The 23,331-nt window shown below is 46.2% G+C and overlaps 3 protein-coding genes across 3 annotated transcripts; 1 reads left to right on the top strand and 2 right to left on the bottom strand.

Moving 5' to 3' along the window:
* Positions 1 to 8,960: 8,960 nt before the first annotated feature.
* On the top strand, positions 8,961 to 9,817 carry LOC123095935 (photosystem II reaction center W protein, chloroplastic). Its single transcript, XM_044517508.1, has 2 exons — positions 8,961 to 9,093; positions 9,181 to 9,817. The coding sequence occupies exons 1-2, from the start codon at positions 9,036 to 9,038 to the stop codon at positions 9,504 to 9,506; spliced, it is 384 nt and encodes a 127-aa protein (XP_044373443.1). The 5' UTR covers positions 8,961 to 9,035; the 3' UTR covers positions 9,507 to 9,817.
* A 3,280-nt stretch (positions 9,818 to 13,097) lies between these two features.
* Positions 13,098 to 18,179, bottom strand: LOC123139632 (protein BREAST CANCER SUSCEPTIBILITY 1 homolog). Its single transcript, XM_044559379.1, has 14 exons — positions 18,047 to 18,179; positions 17,828 to 17,881; positions 17,666 to 17,736; positions 17,199 to 17,312; positions 16,444 to 16,919; positions 16,248 to 16,346; positions 15,134 to 16,132; positions 14,948 to 15,048; positions 14,664 to 14,850; positions 14,442 to 14,542; positions 14,245 to 14,353; positions 13,996 to 14,161; positions 13,781 to 13,899; positions 13,098 to 13,698 (listed from the first exon to the last, which is right to left on the bottom strand). The coding sequence occupies exons 1-14, from the start codon at positions 18,100 to 18,102 to the stop codon at positions 13,360 to 13,362; spliced, it is 2,991 nt and encodes a 996-aa protein (XP_044415314.1). The 5' UTR covers positions 18,103 to 18,179; the 3' UTR covers positions 13,098 to 13,359.
* Positions 18,180 to 20,991: 2,812 nt separating this feature from the next.
* On the bottom strand, positions 20,992 to 22,774 carry LOC123095926 (tyrosine decarboxylase). The gene has a single exon (XM_044517499.1). The coding sequence runs from the start codon at positions 22,708 to 22,710 to the stop codon at positions 21,007 to 21,009; it is 1,704 nt and encodes a 567-aa protein (XP_044373434.1). The 5' UTR covers positions 22,711 to 22,774; the 3' UTR covers positions 20,992 to 21,006.
* Between the last annotated feature and the right edge of the window lie 557 nt (positions 22,775 to 23,331).

Genomic DNA, 23,331 nt, shown 5'->3' with positions numbered 1-23,331 from the left:
ATACGGTGTCGTCTCAACGGATTTAGACGGTGCCCTATTTAAAGTGAATGTAGCTGTCTCTAGAGCGTATCCCCAAAATGATAGCGGTAAATCGGTAAGAGACATCATAGACCGTACCATATCCAATAGAGTGCGATTACGACGTTCAGACACTCCGTTTCGCTGAGGTGTTCCAGGCGGCGTGAGCTGTGAAACGATTCCACATTTCTTTAAGTGTGTACCAAATTCGTGACTTAAGTATTCTCCTCCACGATCTGATCGTAAGAATTTTATCTTTCGGTCACGTTGATTCTCCACCTCATTCTGAAATTCCTTGAACTTTTCAAAGGTCTCAGACTTGTGTTTCATTAAGTAGACATACCCATATCTACTCAAGTCATCTGTGAGAGTGAGAACATAACGATATCCTCCGCGAGCCTCAACGCTCATTGGACCGCACACATCGGTATGTATGATTTCCAACAAGTTGGTAGCTCGCTCCATTGTTCCGGAGAACGGAGTCTTGGTCATTTTGCCCAAGAGGCATGGTTCGCACGTGTCAAACGATTCATAATCAAGAGACTCTAAAAGTCCATCGGCATGGAGCTTCTTCATGCGCTTGACACCAATGTGACCAAGGCGGCAATGCCACAAGTATGTGGGACTATCGTTATCAACTTTAAATCTTTTGGCATATACACTATGAACATGTGTAATATTACGCTCAAGATTCATTAAGAATAAACCATTGACCATCGGAGCATGACCATAAAACATATCTCTCATATAAATCGAACAACCATTATTCTCAGACTTAAATGAGTAGCCATCTCGTATTAAACGAGATCCTGATACAATGTTCATGCTCAAACTTGGCACTAAATAACAATTATTAAGGTTCAAAACTAATCCCGTAGGTAAATGTAGAGGCAGCGTGCCGACGGCGATCACATCGACTTTGGAACCATTCCCGACGCGCATCGTCACCTCGTCCTTTGCCAGTCTCCGTTTATTCCGCAGCTCCTGCTGTGAGTTACAAATATGAGCAACGGCACCGGTATCAAATACCCAGGAGTTACTACGAGTACTGGTAAGGTACACATCAATCACATGTATATCAAATATACCTTTGGTGTTGCCGGCCTTCTTATCCGCTAAGTATTTGGGGCAGTTCCGCTTCCAGTGACCCTTCCCCTTGCAATAAAAGCACTCAGTCTCAGGCTTGGGTCCTTTCTTTGACTTCTTCCCGGTAACTGGCTTACCAGGTGCGGCAACTTCTTTGCCGTCCTTCTTGAAGTTCTTCTTACCCTTGCCCTTCTTGAACTTAGTGGTCTTATTGACCATCAACACTTGATGTTCTTTCTTGATTTCAGCCTCTGCTGACTTCAGCATCGAGAACACTTCAGGAATGGTCTTTTCCATTCCCTGCATGTTGTAGTTCATCACAAAGCTCTTGTAGCTTGGTGGGAGCGACTGGAGGATTCTGTCAATGACCGCCTCATCTGGGAGGTTAATGTTCAGCTGGGTCATACGGTTGTGCAACCCAGACATCTTCAGGATGTGCTCACTGACAGAACTGTTTTCCTCCATCTTACAATTGTAGAACTTGTCGGAGACATCATATCTCTCGACCCGGGCATGAGCTTGAAAAACTAGTTTCAGCTCTTCGAACATCTCATATGCTCTGTGATGCTCAAAACGCTTTTGGAGCCCCGGCTCTAAGCTGTAAAGCATGCCGCACTGAACGAGGGAGTAATCATCAGCGCGAGACTGCCAAGCATTCATAATGTCTTGGTTCTCTGGGACGGGAGCGTCACCTAGCGGTCCTTCTAGGACATATTGTTTCCTGGCAGCTATGAGGATGATCCTCAGGTTCCGGACCCAGTCCGTATAGTTGCTGCCATCATCTTTCAGCTTGGTTTTCTCTAGGAACGCGTTGAAGTTCATGTTGACATTAGCGTTGGCCATTGATCTACAAGACATATTTGCAAAGGTTTTAGACTAAGTTCATGATAATAAAGTTCTAATCAAATTATGAACTCCCACTTAGATTAGACATCCCTTTAGTCATCTAAGTGTTACACGATCCGAGTCGACTAGCCCGTGTCCGATCATCACGTGAGACGGACTAGTCATCATCGGTGAACATTTTCATGTTGATCGTATCTTCCATACGACTCGTGTTCGACCTTTCGGTCTCCGTGTTCCGAGGCCATGTCTGCACATGCTAGGCTCGTCAAGTTAACCCTAAGTGTTTTCGCTATGTAAAACTGTCTTACACCCGTTGTATGTGAACGTAAGAATCCATCACACCCGATCATCACGTGGTGCTTAGAAACGACGAACTGTAGCAACGGTGCACAGTTAGGGGAGAACACTTCTTGAAATTTTATAAGGGATCATCTTATTTACTACCGTCGTCCTAAGTAAACAAGATGCATAATACATAATAAACATCACATGCAATTATAGTTGTGACATGATATGGCCAATATCATATAGCTCCATTGATCTTCATCTTCGGGGCTCCATGATCATCTTGTCACCGGCTTGACACCATGATCTCCATCATCATGATCTCCATCATCGTGTCTTCATGAAGTTGTCACGCCAACGACTACTTCTACTTCTATGACTAACGTTTAGCAATAAAGTAAAGTAGTTTACATGACGTTATTCAATGACACGCATGTCATACAAAAAAATAATGACAACTCCTATGGCTCCTGCCGGTTGTCATACTCATCGACATGCAAGTCGTGAATCCTATTACAAAGAACATGATCTCATACATCACAATTCATCATTCATCACAACTTCTGGCCATATCACATCACATGATCAATCGCTGCAAAAACAAGTTAGACGTCCTCTAATTGTTGTTGCATCTTTTACGTGGCTGCAATTGGGTTCTAGCAAGAACGTTTTCTTACCTACGAATCACCACAACGTGATTTTGTCAACTTCTATTTACCCTTCATAAGGGCCCTGTTCATCGATTCCGCTCCAACTAAGGTGGGAGAGACAGACACCCGCCAGCCACCTTATGCAACTTGTGCATGTCAGTCGGTGGAACCGGTCTCACGTAAGAGTACGTGTAAGGTTGGTCCGGGCCGCTTCATCCCACAATACCGTTGAGCAAGAAAAGACTAGTAGAGGCAAGTAAGATGACAAAATCCACGCCCACAACAAAGTTGTGTTCTACTCGTGCAAAGAGAACTACGCATAAACCTAGCTCATGATGCCACTGTTGGGGAACGTTGCAGAAAATTAAAAAATTTCCTACGGTTTCACCAAGATCCATCTATGAGTTCATCTAAGCAACGAGTCTAGGGAGAGAGTTTGCATCTACATACCACTTGTAGATCGCGTGCGGAAGCTTGCAAGGTGATGATGTAGTCGTACTCGACGTGATCCAAATCACCGATGACCAGCGCCGAACGGACGACACCTCCGCGTTCAACACACGTACAGAACAGCCACGTCTCCTCTTCTTGATCCAGCAAGGGAGGGAGGAGAGGTTGAGGGAGATGGCACCAGCAGCAGCACGACGGCATGGTGTTGATGGAGCTGCAGTACTCCGGCAGAGCTTCGCTAAGCACTATGGAGGTGGATGAGGTGTTGGGGAGGGAGAAGGAGGCAACCAAAGGCCAGGGCGTTCAGGTATGAAGTCCCTCCTCTCCCCCACTATATATAGGGGTGCCAAGGGGGGGTGGCCGGCCCTAGGAGATCCAATCTCCTAGGGGGTGCGGCGGCCAAGGGGGTTTTCCCTCCCCCAAAGGCACCTAGGAGGTGCCTTACCCTCCTAGGACTCTTGCCCCCTTGAACCCTAGGCGCATGGGCCTATGTGGGGCTGGTGCCCTTGGCCCATTAGGCCAAGGCGCACCCCCTTATAGCCCATGTGGCCCCCCGGGGCAGGTGGACCCACCCGGTGGACCCCCGGGACCCTTCCGGTGGTCCCGGTACAATACCGATAACCCCGAAACTTGTCCCGATGCCCGAAATAGGACTTCCCATATATAAATCTTTACCTCCGGACCATTCCGGAACTCCTCGTGACGTCCGGGATCTCATCCGGGACTCCGAACAACATTCGGGTTACTGCATATACATATCCCTACAACCCTAGCGTAACCGAACCTTAAGTGTGTAGACCCTACGGGTTCGGGAGACAAGCAGACATGACCGAGACGCTCTCAGTCAATAACCATCAGCGGGATCTGGATACCCATGATGGCTCCCACATGCTCCTCGATGTTGTCATCGGATGAACCACTATGTCGAGGATTCGATCAAACCCTGTATGCAATTCCCTTTGTCAATCGGTACGTTACTTGCCTGAGACTCGATCGTCGGTATCCCAATACCTTGTTCAGTCTCGTTACCGGCAAGTCACTTTACTCGTACCGTAATGCATGATCCCGTGTCCAACTCCTTGGTCACATTGAGCTCAATATGATGATGCATTACCGAGTGGGCCCAGAGATACCTCTCCGTCATACGGAGTGACAAATCCCAGTCTCGATCCGTGTCAACCCAACAGCTACTTTCGGAGATACCTGTAATGCACCTTTATAGTCACCCAGTTACGTTGTGACGTTTGGTACACCCAAGGCACTCTTACGGTATCCGGGAGTTACACGATCTCATGGTCGTAGGAAGAGATACTTGACACTTGCAAAGCTCTAGCAAAACGAACTACACGATCTTTTATGCTATGCTTAGGATTGGGTCTTGTCCATCACATCATTCTCCTAATGATGTGATCCCGTTATCAACGACATCCAATGTCCATAGTCAGGAAACCATGACTATCTGTTGATCACAACGAGCTGGTCAACTAGAGGCTTACCAGGGACATTGTGTGGTCTAAGTATTCACACGTGTATTACGATTTCCGGATAATACAGTTATAGCATGAATAAAAGACAATTATCATGAACAATGAAATATAATAATACTTTTATTATTGCCTCTAGGGCATATTTCCAACAGCTCCTCTCCGAACTTCCGCTTTCTACTCATGAGACATGGCTACTACCTCATGCGGAGACTCTGTGTGTGATCAGGTACTTGGAGGAGAGCCACGGGACAGCTACACTCAATGGCCAAGATGGCGAGAACACCAAGTGTGAAGATCAAGAGGAAGGACTGCTTTGGAAGCTATAGGAACCGGACGACCGGCCAGGCACGGACGTCCGACCCCTGGAGGATGCTACAGCCGAGAGGAGAAAGGCAGGCCAGAGCTACAGGCCTCGGACAACCGGCCCAACCCAGTCGACCGGCCACTCCCAGGCTCCGGACGACCGAGCCCTTACGGACGACCGTGCCAGCGACCACAGAACGAAAATTACGGAAATCCGAAGGCGTCCGGACGACCGTGCCAGCGACCACAGAACAGAATCTGCGGACATCCGAGGAACCCCGAACGTCCGGGGCCCCGCGAGCCTCCGGACGACCGGCGCCCCACGGACGTCCGGACCCTGGATGCGTCCAGTGCAGGCTGAGGCCCATGTACCCCTTCACTTCGCCCCTCTTTTGCACTAAGACTATATATAGACCACTCCCACCTCCTAGATAGGGTTAGCATTGTGATAGAGCATTGCTCATCCGTACTGGATCTACTCCACGTGAGGGACCGCGCCTCTTCGGAGAAGATCCATCTGGATTCAAGGCCTCCATCCGGAGAAGACAATCAAGACCTCCTCACAGAGAAGAACGGTTACTCTTGTATCTTCCTTTGTTGACTTTGGATCTCGTGTCGCTTTGTGCTTTCGGTGATCTAGCCCTTGTGTGATCAATCACTTGTCGGTTGAGTGTTTCTCTCGTTTGTCCCCGTGATTTCCCTCATGTTCTTTCGCGCGTTCTTTGTGTTTCCCCATAGGATCCACTCCAAACGTGAAAGATCGGCCCTTAGGGTTCCGCCCTACATCACATCGTTACTACGCAAACAAGATTGCAAGCAAAAAAGAGATCTGATGAGAAAAGGGCGAATAAAAACGCATTTTTTTGTGAAGTGGGGGAGATGAAAACAAGAGGCAAATGGGAAATGATGTAAATTGCGAAGATATGAGATTTATGATTAGGAACCTGATAGATGTTGATCATGTCTCCTCGGCAACTGTGCCAGAAATCCTTTTGACGTTGCTTAGACTGCATCGGTATTTCCCAAAGAGGAAGGGATGATGCAGCACAGCTACGGTAAGTATTCTTCTCAGTTATGAAACCAAGGTTATCAATACAGTAGGAGAACCAAGCAACACTATGTAAACGGTACCTGCACACAAAAAACAAATACTTGCAACCCAACGCAGAAGAGGGGTTGTCAATCCCTCTACGGTAAAAAAAATAGATAAAATTATGGTAGATTGGATAAATAGATCTTGCAAAAACACACACAAAAATAAGTAAAGAAAAAGTGCAACAAGGTATGTTTGGGTTTTGGAATAATAGTTCTGAAAACAATATGATAAAAGATGGACCCGGGGCCATAGATTTCACTAGTGGTTTCTCTTGAGAAAATAGCATACGGTGGGTAAACAAATTACTATTGGGCAATTGATAGAAGAACAAACAATTATTACGATATCCAAGGCAATGATCATGTATATAGGCATCACGTCCAAGATTAGTAGACCGACTCCTGCCTGCATCTACTACTATTACTACACACATCAACCGTTATCCAGCATGCATCTAGTGTATTAAGTTCATGGAGAAACGGAGTGATGCAATAAGAACAATGACATGATGTAGACAAGATATATTGATGTAGGAATAGACCCCATCTTTTTATCTTTAATAGCAACGATATATATGTGCCTTGCTACCCCTTCTGTCATTGGGTGAGGACACCATAAGATCAAACCCATCATAGAGCACCTCTTCCCATTGCAAGAAAAATCAATCTAGTTGGCCTAATTAAACCAAAGATTCGGAGAAGAAATACGAGGCTATAACAATCATGCATATAAGAGTTCAAAGAAAACTCAAATAATATTCATGGATAGATCTGATCATAAACTTGAACTTCACCGGATCCCAACGAACACAACACAAAAAGTCATTACATCAAATAGATCTCCAAGAACAACGAGGAGAACATTGTATTGAGAATCAAAAGGAGGGAAGAAGCCATCTAGCTACTGCCTACGGGCCCGTAGGTCTATGGTGAACTACTCATGCATCATCAGAGAAGCACCAATGAGGATGACGAACCCCTCTGTGATCGTGTTCCCCTCCGGCAGAGTGCCGGAAAGGGCCTCTAGATTGGATCTCGTGATTCTGGAACTTGTGGCAGCTGGAATTGTGTTCCGGTCGCTCTCCTAGGGTTTCTGGAGTATTTGGGTATTTATAGAGCTGAGAGACGGTGCAAAAGAGCTCCATGGGCCCCACAACCCACCAGGGCATGCCTATCAGGGCGCGCCTGGGCCTCCTGGCATGCCATGGTGGGTTGTGGGCCCCACGGGCCTTCCCTCGTCCACTTCCTTGGCTCCCAAGTTATCTTCTGGTCCAAAAAAAACTCCAAAAAGTTTCGCTGCGTTTGGACTCCGTTCGATATGGATATTCTGCGAAGTAAAAAACAAGCAAAAAAACAGCAACTGGCACTGGGCTATGTGTCAATAGGTTAGTCCCAAATAATGATATAAAGTTGTTATAAAATGAATGTAAAACATCCAAGAATGATAATATAACAGCACGGAGACCGTGTCGAGTCGCATACACCGTGTGGCTCGGGCTCCTAGCCATCACCGCATTATTCTCTGAGCCACCGCACGCACATACTGTTTGTATTTCTCTCTTCACTTATTTTCCCATTAGGTTTTGTCATATTTTTTAGGCATGAATACACAAATAAGTACTTAACAAAGAGAGAGTTTTGGGGAACTAGGGCCCATTAGCGGGAGGGTGGATGCCCATCACACCCCACATGTTTCCGCACTTTTGCGTCAAGTAGTGGGGAGATCCTATTTTGCGCATAGATCGCTTATTAGCGATCATCGGCGTACCCCCACTTCACCCCACCCCCCCCCCCCCCCACCCCCGGCGCGCTGCTCTACATACACTTTGGGCCCACCCATTAGCTCTTTTCGGTTTTTCTGCTTTTATGTTTTCATTTTCTATCATTTTCTTCTTTCGCTTTTATTTATTTTAATTTTGAAATAATGAACATTTTTAAAATTTGTGAACTTCATGAAATCTTGAACATTTTCAAATGAGTGAAGATTTTTCATATATTCGTGAACATATTATAAATTCACAAATAATTTTATGAAATCGTGAACATTTTTTGGATTTTATGAACTTTTTATGAAACTCGTGAACATTTTTTTGAATCAATGAACAATTATGGAAATTCATGAACATTTTTTTAGTTTTGACAAACATTTGTTTTTTGGAATTCATGAACGTTTTTTGAATCAGCAAATTGTTTTTGAATTGACAAACTTTTTTGTAATTCACAAACATTTCTTTGTAAGGATTCCGATGATCTGTATTCAGCAAATTAGTCTTTCGTAAGGATTAAGTCCTGTAAGAAACTAACGTCATCCGATGATCTGTATACAGAGAAGTGAACCTATGTGCATAGAAGAACCTATGTGAATGGAAATCCTATGCAGGCAAATAAAAATGCACATTTTGTCTATCTATCTTTCTGCGGCCATAGGTTCTTGCCGTGCCAAATCTATAAATAACCCTCTTTTGTTGTATAGTGCAACCCTACACTTCTGATACTTATGTCTGTTGGCTTTCCTTGGAGAAACACAAGTTGGAGATATGCTGCGTTCGTGCCTGACGCCCGGCGTGCACAGTTGCTTCCTCCGGGAGCCAAGTTGGTTGTGTGATTCAGTGTCTGAACGAGTCTAACTAACTCTGTCGAATTTTCCAACAAGAATCTGTGATGTCAAAGGTGCCAATTAGTAGCCCCATTGGACAGAGAGAGAGGGGGACCTGCAATATATATATACTGGGGCGCCTGTACCTTCTGCACACCCACAAGTTGGTTCTTCTACTGTCACCTGCTGCGTCTCTTAAGGAGCACACATCTTTCAGCAATGGCAACGATCAGTAGCACCATGGTCTTGGTCGCCGCCATACCATCGCCGGCTCTAGGTAAGCAAGCTCATCATTTTTATTCACAGAAAAATGGCAGTCATGTTAAGTTGCTAACGAGTAAGACTGACTGAGACGACACTGCAGGGCTACCTCAGCTGAGAGTGGCCAGGGCCGAGAGGCTGAGGTGCAGGTTCAGCAAGAGGGTGTCTTCGGCTCTGGCTCCGGTGGTGACCAAGGGCGTGCCGCTGCTCGCCGTGGCGAGCACCACGGCGGCATCAGCGGCCCCGATGCTGGCCTCGGCGCTGGCGCTGGTGGACGAGCGGATGTCAAGTGAGGCCACCGGGCTGAGCAACGACCTGCTGGGGTGGGTCCTGCTGGCTGCCATCGGCCTTGTCTTGTGCTTCTACACCGTCTACTCCTCCACCTTTGACGACGACGACCAGTCCGGCGGCGGCGGCATCGCGCTCTGAGCACCTCCATCATTTTCTCTTGCCTGCCTGATGCGTGAAAGCTTTGCGTAGTTACCTCGAATCTATCAAGCAACAAGCATGGATGAACACTGGGCTACTGATTACCGCAGGAAAACTGAAGCTAGCTATATGTATGATACTAGTGTTAAATAGCTGCAGAGCCCGGGGGTGAGCCTCCTTTTCCAAAAAAAAAAAACTTACTTTTTTTTTTGTTTTAGCTGCGGTCGTTATGGTCCTGCTCTTGTGTGTCATCTACTGTTACAAGCCTGGGGTCGTAATTATAATAATTAATATAACTTGCGTTAAACCTCTTCCGGCTGTGCATCCCTTGATTTTTCTTCATGCAGCGTTAATTACAGTTGCAGAACCATCGAAGTTGGCTGTAAATTGGGTAATAAACAGGCCTTAAATATAGTGCCTGCATAGAAGTTGGCTGAAATAGTACTGTCATCTATGCTTTGCATGCATGGTCCTGCTGCTTAACAAGGATGCTTGTTTCGGCTCTAGTCCAACAAGTGGGGTGGTGGCGCAGTTGGCTAGCGCGTAGGTCTCATAGCTGAAACGTGAGCAATTCTGAGGTTGAGAGTTCGAGCCTCTCTCACCCCACACTCTAAAAAGAGACCACCGTAGTGATGAAACGCTCAATGGCAACTTGGGTCGCCACATGGTGCATCTGATTCGTCAGGTGAAACCGAGCATGTCTGAACCATGGTCTTCTTTTTTTCTTTTGGTTTTTTGTTCAAACGCGTCCTGCCCAGGCACCGGATTCAGGCTGCAACTTTTGCCGGGGTCAGCCACTATCTTTGAATGTTGATATCCCATAAACCGGCACTCATCAGAAATGTACATAACCTGCTGCCTGTTGTTGCAACTGAAAAAACACATTCTTGGCTCGGATCATGTGCGAATTGCTGAACCAACAGATAGAATTGCCATGTTGCTAGAATGTCACCGCTCTTGTGTTCTTATATCTACATATTGATTGAAGCGCCCATCTGTCTACTAGTACTACCTTACGTTCGAACAAATCTGAAAGGGTATTTGCGTGTGAAAGCTTGGAGACTGTTATGCAATCGTTTAGCTTCATATTTAGGGTACGACTGGAGTTTGCCTAAGCATCACTCCAGACTCTAGTGCGTATCACTGAAGATGTTCCGTAAACCGGCACTCATCAGAAATGTACATAACCTGCTGCCTGTTGTTGCAACTGAAAAAACACATTCTTGGCTCGGATCATGTGCGAATTGCTGAACCAACAGATAGAATTGCCATGTTGCTAGAATGTCACCGCTCTTGTGTTCTTATATCTACATATTGATTGAAGCGTCCATCTGTCTACTAGTACTACCTTACGTTCGAACAAATCTGAAAGGGTATTTGCGTGTGAAAGCTTGGAGACTGTTATGCAATCGTTTAGCTTCATATTCAGGGTACGACTGAAGTTTGCCTAAGCATCACTCCAGACTCTAGTGCGTATCACTGAAGATGTTCCGTAAACCGGCACTCATCAGAAATGTACATAACCTGCTGCCTGTTGTTGCAACTGAAAAAACACATTCTTGGCTCGGATCATGTGCGAATTGCTGAACCAACAGATAGAATTGTCATGTTGCTAGAATGTCACCGCTCTTGTGTTCTTATATCTACATATTGATTGAAGCATCCATCTGTCTACTAGTACTACCTTAGGTTCGAACAAATCTGAAAGGGTATTTGCGTGTGAAAGCTTGGAGACTGTTATGCAATCGTTTAGCTTCATATTCAGGGTACGACTGGAGTTTGCCTAAGCATCACTCCAGACTCTAGTGCGTATCACTGAAGATGTTCCGTATGATATTAATGTGGGCCAGTGTCCTCTTTTATAATCCAAGAAAAGGTCGATATCCAATGAAGGAAAAATCTAGGCCCGAAGCCTGCATCATATTATTAACCTCCTATGGGTTACATTGTCCATTGCTACTTGTCGAGATCATCCTGATTCAGTATTGGGTATACTTTAGCTCGATCTTCGTGATTCAGTTGATCCTGCTCAATGATGTGATGTTGTGTGACAGCAGAAGTATATGTTCTCTGAAGTGCTGACAAGTCCATGAATCTCGAATCCGTCATCCATGGTCAGCAGATTGGCAAAATATGCATCTTGTGTGTTTTGAAGTGCATGATCATCTTATTCTTCGATCAACAGGGGCTCGCCCCCCAACTCCATTTCACGTTCTTCGCTTGCCCTGTTGCCAGGGTGACCTGGAGGACAGTGGCATGCATGTTTGGCACTGCTCTGTGCCCTGATAACATTTGGCAAGTCTATGTGTGGTGCTTTACGTTCTTCCCTGGCGGGGAAAAGTTTTATACAACGGGGATTGCTGCTGTGTGTTGGGCGATCTGGTCTTGTCGCAATAGAGCTACCTTTGAGTTCAAACCGCTTACAAATCCTTTTGAATGTATCTTTTCTGCTTGTGCTCTAATGTGCTACTGGGCAGGAATGCTGAAGCAAGATGACGCGACTACCATGAGGGACGGGGCGAAGATGCTGAAGGAGAACGCGTCGATGATGATGAGAATCTGTGCGGCGAACCACGAATAATCGGCCTGCTGATCTGCTGAAGATGCTACCACGTGGTTTAGCTAGATGTTTGAGTTGCTTTCCCCCAGCGCAGGCCTGAACTTGTGTTGCTCAGTTGTTGCGAGCCTATGTCGTGTGTTCTTTTAGGGCTGTAGGCCCTGGATTCTAGCTACTGAGATTTGGTGTCGTCGGGTTTTCGCCCCACGGTGAGTAATCTCGATGGCGAGTGCTCACAGTGGGTTTCCCGGCGATGCTTTGGACTCGCTTCCCCTTTTCTCCTATCTTTGGACTGCTGTATTTCCGGTATGTTGCAGTAATGGAAAGGGGTAATGCCCGGTTCAAAAAAAAAAAAAAGAAACTCCATTTCACTGAAACGAAAGCCATACCACACAGCAGTTGAGTAGATCGAAAAGTAGAAACAAAACCTCTCAACTCTCCCCTTGTAGATGATCAGGTAACAAGCCAAACGAAATTACCAACATTTACATCAACCAACTCCACAGAGGAACACAGATAAAGCAGACTAGATGGTCATGTCGTCAGGATATATACATAATAAGGAAAAGAGTATGTTTTCAATCTGAACCACATTCTCAAAGGCTGTGTTGCTGCCACGTACGTCCCTCTTTACAGCCCTACAAGTAAACAATTCGTGTGCGTTTCTTCACAGAATTATTTCAAACGAGATGCCTATTAAAAGCTCGCTTTTCTCAAGATGGCGGCCGATGGAAGTGTGAGGGGGCGTGTCAGTGGGATGGACATCCAAGATTCCGCAATCGATACCACTTGCTCTTCTCTGAATATCAACTGAATCATGAACATCTTCCCTCATGAGACCCTTTCCAAGACGTACCCCAATTGCATGCATCTCAATGCAACTGACACCATCCTAAACACATCAGGAATGAAGCATCGAATGATGTATTATGCGTTAATAATCATCCTGTGGCGATTAATCTGGCTCCAAGTAATAGGTAGCACATTTTCAACAAAGATAGGAAAAGGGCAAATCTCTTCATATGGCAAAAAAGAATAGGAAAAGGGCAAATCTCTTTATATGGAATGCCGGCACTGGTAGAGCGTGAAATATCTTTACATTGGAACGATGAAGTTAACTCTTCATCAACACAGGGGGTTCAACCTCTTTTTGAAAGAAAAAACAACAAAAACACAATGTTGTCTTATAATTTCTACATGACACGATATAAAGCATGCACTTGTATTCAGTGCCACCCTGGATTTTTCCTCTTTACTACTAAGCCCACTGACATGAGAAGCCTTCTTTGACCTCAGTCACAGAGGTTGCAGCTTGCAAGCCGCAACGGAGTCAATTATCCAGGCACTGCTAGCGGCTACACCACCAGAGGCAAAGGCCAGAGCCTGGGCATCATCAGCCTGCCTGCGCCGATAATAGTCATTGCCGTCAAGGTTCGCCTTCCCCTGGTTCTCGAGGCTGTACACGACTATGACGGGGGAACTGTCATCAAGCAGCTTCTGGTGGTCCCTTGAGACGGGCTTCCGGTGCAGAACGGTGCCACCTGCCGCGACCACCAGGTCCTGCAGGAAGCCTCTGTAGGTCATGGTGTAGTCTCCATGGAGGTAGAACTGCATGCCGTTCAACAGCCTGGGTTGCTGCAGAACAAATGGATAGTTAACTGACTGATGTAGAAGTACAATAACAGTAGGGTGTATAGCAGTGTGAAATAAACAGTACCTTGTTGATCACTCTCTGTCTTCCTAACTTGGGACCCTCACGGACCCCATGAACATCCGTGGTGACTTCGAATTTCTGCTCGTCAGCAGGTTCCATGCCATCCATGCAAGCCTTAACCCCTACAGCAGTATAAAGCCAGCATTTAGCAACAAAGGGCATCAATTGATCAATATCAGCTCTGCTCAGATGGAACAGTTAGACCGCTATCCACTTACAGTTGATGGAGACAATCCATTTGCCGTTCAAGATTGCCATTAGAAACTTCAGTGTGCGCTTGCAAGCGCCAGAGGGGTCAGTTGATGCAATGACATGGGTAACGCTGGGGCTCCAGCTCTTGGAAATAGGCACACCAGCTAATTTTGCAAATTCTGTTACGGCACCCTGAGCAATTCGATCATTTTGTCTCAATTAAAATTCATATAGAACAAAAATCATGGATTTGATAAGGAAAATAAGATGTGTACCTTCTCAGCAGCAGAAAGAGCTGAACAGCAGAGAACCCACTTCTGTGGTGATCCTGATGGCCATTTCCAGTTATTACTGCAAGCTTGGCTAGATCTTACTTGAGATGGACTGAAAAAAACAGTTGCCCTCCAGTAAGTAATCATACTCATACACATGACCATTACAAGACCGTTTAAACAGCAGGTTCTGGGGATACCATTTTGGTGCTGTTATCCTTTTGGATTGCTTTTGTGGCTCAGAAACTTCATTTGGCAACTTGGAAGACTGATGCAAAGGGCATAGCATCACAAAGTTTTCCTGACAGTGAAAATAAATTAGAGCAATAAGGTGGCAATTTAGAACTTTGACAAATCACAAATGGCAAAGAATTATTCTGATAAAGTTGAAATTGCTAGATCAGAACACAATATGAACTTACATTATCCCATCTGCATTCTGGGATCAATTTAGCACATGTGAAGTGGAAGCTTCTCCGACAACTCTTGTCAAAGCAACCAAGCGCCGCACCTTTGACTCCGCAGCAAGCACATTTGATCCTTTTGCTTCTAGTTAACTCAGGCGCAAGATTAAATACTGAGTCATTTTCAAAGTAGACATCTGGAGCCCTATGGTAAAATAAAAAGGTATAAATGAAAATTAGCTAGATATAACAAGAACAAAAATATTCTACAATACAATCATGTGCTGGAAAGGACAACAAACCACTCCATGCAGTTCTTGTGAGAATGTACGACATTAGCCCCTCCACCAAACTCTGCAGGGACTTGTTTTCCGTTATGGTAGTGAACCATCTCTCCAGACTCCTTCAAGAAAGTAGAGATATTTTCCATTCAGTACCAAGGATTTGGGAACATCAGGATGAGGCATTTGAAAATGATATGAACATACCTCTGTGATATCAGCAGACTGGCAGAAAGCACAGAAAACCTTAGAGACAGTATCATCACATTTCTTCAGGAAAGTATTACCAGTGCAAGCTTGGAGCTTTCCAAAGTTTTTCATTCCTGAACAATCTGTTTGTTTGGTACCTTTTGCACATTTGTTCTTAACTGATGCATCCATTGGTGAACAAGCTGCACGTATTGCCTCACTACTTTGGCATCTACCAAGTAAAATGCTTGATGTATTTGCACTGATGTTTGATTTCATGCTATCAGGCCCTATCTGACTATTCATTTCTTCACTGAACTTGCTCTTTTTACTGCTCTTTTTACTTCTACCATCCAAAAGTTCGTGTTGGGTGCAACTTTTCATGAAGCTGTGGAGTAGCGGCATTTCTGTTTCATTTCTAGAGACATCAATAACTCCTATCTTTTCAGCATTGACACCGTCAGGCATTTTTCTAACTCGCTTACTTCTTGGGTCAGAGTTACTCTCTGTAGTCTCAACACTACTCTTCCCTGTTGTTCCCAGCTTCCTTGCACATTTCTTCTGTTGACCACTTTTCTCCTTTTTCTGAGATCTTTCTGGGAGGTGTCCGTCATGTACTTCAATCTCCAAACTATTTTCTCGAGGGTGAAATGTCCCCATGGAGTTATCATCGGAACAGGGAAATAGATTGATGCCGTTACCAGCCTTGTTTCTTCTACTTGAAGTATTCTTCTCTATAGTACTGCTGTTTTTCTCGCATGACTTTGCAGCAAGACTTTTAGTGATATTTGAATCTTGTTGGTTGGCATCAGCTTCTTTTGTGATGACCTCCAGCAACTTTATCTTCCTGCTGTTCCCACCTCTTGCCTTCTTCCCCTTCTGCTTCATTTCTTTATTAGCATTGACAGGCTGAGCTGCATTATTTGTATGACCTGACTCATCGAATGAACCACCAAGCTGTATATCTTCCTCGTCATCTTTCTCTGCTATGTGATCTAATATATCCTGAAATTTACCCTGAACAGTCCAAACAGTTAAGTATAATACATGCTAAATATAAAGTAGATGCAAATCAGATTATAAAGAAGAAACAGGACAAAATGTACAGTGTGTCTGGCCACATGTAGTTTACCTGCTTTTTCTGTGGAGTAGAACGCAGCTCAGGAGAGCAAGGCCTCTGGGACCATTCAAAGATTTCACTATCAAAGGCATCTGGAACCACAGCTTTGCTCTGCAACTCAAATAGCTAACCGTAAGCACATTTTTTGCAAAGCTAGTAAGCACAAATTTTGAACAGGAAAAAAGACATAAATGTTCAGAAAACATACATTTGGAGTCGTGTTAGGAGGGGTTCCAGCATCAGAACCTTTGATGTCACTAAAGGTTGGTGCATTGTGACGCAAGGGCGTGGCCAGTGATGGTGGTTCACTTAACGTTTCAAGAGTGCCGCCTTCTGCATCCTCTCCTTCCCTTAACCAAAAAAAGGGTGACAATGAGAAACCTCCCAGTTTATCAGAGGCCGATGCTTTATCTTTGCCTTCTTGAACATCACCATTCAATTTATCTTTGATCTCTTCAGATTTCATAATCTTCTGAGGTCTCATTGGCGTCTCAGATTCAGGGAATGGTGTCACATGTATTCTCTTGTTCGCAGAGAAAGAAGGCTTTTTAGTAGGACCAGATGCAGAAGCCAGAGTAGGTTTTGTTTTCTTTGCTTTCTTCTCGGATGGTATCTTCTTCTTTTGCACTGTTGATTTTGGCAACCTTTCAGACTTTTTCCCACTGTTGTCATGCTTTGATCCATCTTCAAGATCAAGTAAGAATAAGACAGTAAGCACAAGACTGAAGACTAATTGTCCTAAAAAAATCTGTAAAAGTTGATTTCAGTTTTATAGAGGCAAACAGACAACCATCCACCAGACAGCAATGCCTAAATGGATACAACAACAAATGTGGTACAGACCCCGGCGGATGCAAAACAACCACATAATTAAATCGGCCTTCAAAATAAAATTTCACAATTGACCAGCTTGCACATATGCTAGCGAACAAAAGAAGAGTTGACGCTATGCCAGAAAATTACCTGCAACTTGTGCCGTAGAAGTCACCTGTGTTGAGACAACATTACTTCCTGATGCAGCCTCCATGCTTTTCAAGATGCCGACCAAATTGTCCATGTGCGGTGCCGGCCGGATTTCTACAAGCAAAGCCAGGCTTTATAATGTGAGTTTTATATTAGATTAAGATCAAGCCATCACGTTAGAACTTGCAGAGTTGCAGTAAACACCAGCTCATCAAAATCAGTTTTGTGGAGTTTTAATAGCACTGTGGTTCCGATTTTTCGCATATAGTTAGATAGATATTTAATTGTTTCGTAAAGCAGACATATCATGCATGTTAGTAACATTATCCAATCCTTAAAAAGGTGAAGCTTTTTTGTGCGCACGGGAAAACAATTCCGTCTTTTGCAGTCCAACATTTTCTACACAATACATATATATAACTTGAGCAGCCTAAGAAGGCCAGATAACAACAGCTACGCCCACTGACCTCTTCGGCGGAACGGCACCTTACACACAGGGCAGGTGGAGGAGGACTTCATCGACTCCGTGAGGCAATGGCTGCGACAAGGTTGGGAGCGCACACATGAACCCAGATCGGATAGTTTTACAGTGATATCGCAACGGAGGGGAACAGGCGGAAGGGACTCACTTGCAGAAGATGTGGTTGCAGGTGACGGACACCGCCGATCTGAGCAGACTCAGGCTGCCACCAGGATCAAATTGACGAACAACAGCCAGTCAAAATCAATCAACAACAACAAAGGGGATAAATCGAATAACTGATGTCTACAGATCCAGGCGTCGGCCACGAGGGCGCGGACGAGACGAGGGGAAAGAAAGGGGCCGGCGGGGCGGCGAGCGGGCGTACCAGATGGGGCACTTGAGCTCCCGTCCCATCCTCTCGAGGCTGCCCATGTCCGCCATTCCGATCGCTGGGTCTCCGGAGTCTCTGCGGGTGCGGGGATTTCCGGATTTTGTGAGGTGTTGGGGGAGGGGTTTCGGGGGCGGGGCGGGGGATTTATTTATGTTGGCGGGAGTTTTCCCTCCAAGGTTTTCATTTCAATTTGGTTTGGTGCGTTCCCTTCCTTTCCTTCCTCGGGAAGGAGGCAGGAGGCGAGCCCGCCGACCAACCAAGGCGCCTCCGTGTCACTGTCACGTGGCCGTCCCTAGTGGCGCCGTGGCGGTAACCGGGTTTACCTTTTTTTGTGTTGCAACATACTCCCTCCTTTTCGGTTTATAAGGCTCAATTCAAAAATCTCATCAACCAATGTAGATGGTGAGTGGTGGAATACCTTTTGAAATTTGCAAAAGCACCCAATTAATGCTCTTGTTTTCCTCAAAAAGTATGTTTACCAATGCATTAATTGCAATGCATGCATGCATAAATTACATGCATTGGTCAATTTTCTCTTAATACTTGCATGCAATGATTTAATGCACCTTGAAATCTGAACATGTGATGGGAAACAACCAAATTGAGCCTTATAAAATAGAAAAAGTACAATTTTGAGATAAGCCCTATAAACCGGAAAGGAGGGAGTAGGTTTTGGTATGGGTGGCCAGGCCCTGACAGGCTTGGGCTCCCAATGTGCCTAAAGGATAGTGTCCCAAAAATTATGGTTTTGTATAGGAAAATGTGTAGTGCCTCCTTGGGTATCATGTATCTTTGCTGTTTCTCTCTTTTTCTCTTTTGTTTTGGCTTGTATGGCTTGTGATGTGGTGGTTTCTTTATAACATATAGCGCGGGGGGCAACCTTTTTTCGCCAATATAGAAAAAAAAATGCCCAGATGAATTGAAATGTGTGTAAAATCCTGGAACGTGGAATGCAATGTTTTAAATGTGTGTTGAATGTGGATGCGGTTAATTGGAATACAGCTGAATGAGGTGAAACGTTACGGAATGTACCCGAATATTATTGAATTAAATAATTCAAATAAGGTTGGATGTTGTCGTCGAAACAATAATGAATTGTACGTATTGGAAAACATTGCTGTCTTGTCATCAATAATCGATGTTGGACGGCGGACCACCCGGCCAAAAGGAGGTTGCCTCAACCCAACTACTTGCCCCTTGCGTGACCAAAACGAGGAGTCAATTCAACACATCATCATGTCATTTGCCTTTTTCCGGGCAGGACCGGTCTTGCATTCTCCAAATACTAGGTCTGATTGTTACTGTTCCACACCCCACCGCTGGTTATCGGTTGATGGTGTCAAGCTCTCAATCAAACTCCCAAATAACCTCGAAAAGGGCTTAACTGGGGAAAGATCTGGAGCTAATAATATGTAAAACCTTGTGATCGGGAAAGATAGAAGACCACTGAAGGCATGCCACCGCTCGATCAAGTTGTACCTTCACATTTTTATCACCTTCCAGCTTATTATTATAAGTCCAAGGAACTCCATGAAAACCCAGATCAAATAAATTGCAAAGAGAACCTCACGAAAATTAGCCATAATTTTATGTGATCACTTATTCAGAGAAAGGTGCTCATTCTGCCACACTGGCTCGTTAAAATCACCAGCCATGAAACCATGGCCCAGACCCAAACGGTTTAGTTCACCTAAACAGATCCCACATCACACACCTCTGGCTCGCCTTTGATTCCCCATAGACAAAAATGTTTCTCCATTTAGTTCCAACACCATTGCAAATGTACATGTCAATGAAGTGTTCTCCATATTTTTCAACTCCAAAATGTAAAGATCATCCCAAAATACCGCTAGTACACCCCTTTGCCTCGCACAGACACGGTAAAAATATTTTTCATACCCAAGCGATAACGCAAACTCTCAACATATTTTTTATTTTGCCTTGTTTCAGAAAGAAAAATAACGTTGGTTTGGTGTGTATTTGTAAGGCACACAAGCTCTTGAACTGTATGAGGTCAACACAAACCTGGCAGTCAATGGCGGAGCTACACTATCAATGGTGGGCGGGCCAGTACAAAGAAAATCCACTAATTTTTCTTTCACAACTCAATCTATTCTGAATCCTCCACTGCATTTGCTACTGGTTGGGCGAGCCGTGGCCTATTTTTGATACACATAGCTCCGACAATGCTGGCAGTTCCAGCAAATCATGTTCATGTCTCCTGACGGTACATTCATTTATGACTGGACATTGAGAAATATATATGATACATGTTAGATCTCTGGAATGTATCTGAAATTATTGTAACATGACTAAAATAATACTCCCTCCGTCTCAAAATTCTTGTCTTACATTTGTCTAAATACGGATGTATCAAGTCACGTTTTAGTATTAGATACATCCGTATCTAGACGAATCTAAGACAAGAATTTTGGGACGGAGGGAGTAGATGGGAATGTGAATATTTTGAATATGAAATAATCAATGAAATATGACTAAAATATTGTTACTTTAGAATCTTCTTTTAACTTTTTCGAAATGTCATTGAAATAAAGATTTGTGAAAAAAACTATCTAAGGAAAATATTATAATAAATATTTATATTTTGAAATTTCCAGACTAAATAGAAAGTGACATTGTTTAAAATCCATCCCAAATAAATTGTAATTCAGCAAGTGAAGTTGTCTGGAAATGATAGAGAAAAGCTGAGCAATAGATGAACACCACATCAGGAAAAAAACTTATGAAAATGCTGCAAAACAAATACTAGTGAAAAACACATGATTGATCCATGTCTGCTTCACTTAGAAATGCTTTTGTGTTGTGACGTCTCTCCAAGCCATTGATACACCTTCACATCCAAATCCAATAGTATTTACTTATTTTCGAAAGTATACAAATCCAATATTTAATCCATGGACAGGACAGGTACACCCTAATCTCACCAGTTCCTTTTATTTACCCAAGAGGAAAGCCAACGCGTAAGAACGAATCACGCGGTACGCAGTGCGCGGCGGTGAGCGCCATTTCTCATGCACGCCGGTCTCCATGCGACGGGCATCCTCAACCGTACGCCCCTTCGAACGAGCAGCCGGAGCGACGCCGGCGCCCGCCGGGGCAAGCACCGCGTCGGCTTGCTCCTGCACGACGCTCCACGCCTCCCGGACGTGCCGCTCCTCCGTCAGCGAGTTCCCGATGGCGCACCGCAGCACGTACATGCCACCCACCACCGCGCAGCTCATGTACGCGCGCCCCGTCGCGTTCACCGCCTCCAGCAGCCTCCGGTTGAGCTCGTTCGTCGTGGTCTCGGCCATGCCGTCGTCGACGGGGCGGAGGCGGAAGCACACGAGCCCGAACCGCGCCGGCACGGGCACCTCGAACCGCGGGTCGGCGCGCACCATGGCTTCGAAGGCCGCGGCCATGCGCACGTGGGCGCGCACGAAGCCGCGGAGGCCCTCCACGCCGTGGCAGCGGAGCACGAGCCACAGCTTCAGCGCGCGGAACCGGCGGCTCAGCACCACCTGCCAGTCCTTGTAGTCCACGACGCCCGATGCAGCTGCGTCCTTGAGGATCACGTCGTCGTCGGTGCCGAGCGACGCCACGAGCGCCGTGGGATGCCGCACCCACAGCGCGCAGCAGTCCATGTTGGACAGGAGCCACTTGTGCGGGTTCGTGCTGAACGAGTCCACGGCCGCGGCGCCCGCGGTGATGTGGCTGAACTCCGGGCAAATGCACGCTGCGCCGGCGTAGGCTGCGTCCACGTGCACCCACACGCCGTGGCCCGCCACCGCGGCGCACAGCTCGCGGAGAGGGTCGACCGCCGCCGTCGGAGTGGTCCCCACAGTCGCGCACAGGAAGAGAGGGACCCTCCCAGCTGCCTCGTCGGCGCGCACGGCGGCCTGCAGTGCCGCCGGCGACAGCGTGAAGCCGCTCTCGCGGCACGTCGGTATCACCCGGCAGTTCGCCCGGCGAATGCCGGCGACGTGCGCGGCCTTCTTGAACGAGAAGTGGGTCTGGTCGGAGCAGTAGACGACGAGGTCGCCCATCCTCTCCTCGCCTCCTACTTCGGCGAGCTTCCGGTCCCTCGCGGCGACGATGGTGCAGAGCATGGCCTCGCACGACGTCCCGAGCAGCGTGCCGCCGCCGCCACCGCAGAAGAGCAGCTGCTCCGGGAGGTGTAGCGCCTTACCCAGCCAATCTGTAACAACGACCTCGAGCTCGGTGGCCGCCGGCGAGGCGGCCCAGGTAAAAGGGTTGATGTTGAGGCCCGCGGCGAGGGCCTCGCCGAGCGCGCCCACGTTGCTCGCCGTCGCCGCGAAGTGCGCGAAATGACGGGGGCTCTGCCAGTGGGTGACGCCGGGAAGGATGAGGTCCCGGATGTCGCGCAGCGCCGAGGCGAGCGCGTCGGGCTCCGGCCACGACGGCGCCGTGTCGGGAAGCTGCCGGGCTAGGAACCCGGGAGCGACGGCCGGGCGAACAGGGTACTCGTCGATGCGGTCGTAGTAGTCCGCGATGAAGTCCATGACTTGACGTCCCTGACGCCGGAACTCGCCGGCGTCTAGAGGAAGGGGCCCAACTCCGAGGGTAGACGTAGCAGCCGCAGCCGGGGGAGAGCCGGTGTCCCGGGCGGTGTCGTTGGCATGGTTGAAGCTTGCCATGGCAGGGGGCAGGAGCTAGCTTGATCGAGTGGAGTGCCAACACTGGGTTATGAGCCTGTGACTCTGCAAGTCTGCAGTGAGTGAAGAAGGCGTGGAGTGTGGCTCATTTAAAGGCCGGCGTGCATCGCTGCATGCATTTTTTTTCCTGCCACATCATATTTTTTCTAAAATCATAAATGCCACATTGCCACACGTGTAACACCCAGCACTCGGGCCTGACTTTTTTAAACTCAAGTTGTCATTCAAAAAGAATAAAGTAAGAGAGTACCTAGAACTCATCTAGATGAGATATAATTTGGTCTCATTCACTTTGAAAACAAGAACAGATAGAATCCACGTCAGCACACACGCATCTTATAGCATCACTCCAATGACTATAAAAGGTGAATGAGACCAAATTATATCTCATCTAGATGAGTTCTAGCAAAACTGATAAAGTAAACCAAAGCTTGACATTTGAAAAGAAAGCTATCATGCTTAACAACTAAACCTGCCATCCTCGCATGACTAAATTTATACCATAAAAAACGTTCAAAGTTGCCGCCATGTGATCATGTCACACGTGTGACATTTATCAGGGTCCTATTTTTCAAGAACTTTGCTGCACCTACACCTTAATAA

Source organism: Triticum aestivum, chromosome 1B (genome assembly GCF_018294505.1).
Source record: "Triticum aestivum cultivar Chinese Spring chromosome 1B, IWGSC CS RefSeq v2.1, whole genome shotgun sequence".
NCBI lineage: Eukaryota > Viridiplantae > Streptophyta > Magnoliopsida > Poales > Poaceae > Triticum > Triticum aestivum.
The sequence above is the reverse complement of the archived record's forward strand: the minus strand, read 5'-3'. Positions and strand labels throughout refer to the sequence as shown.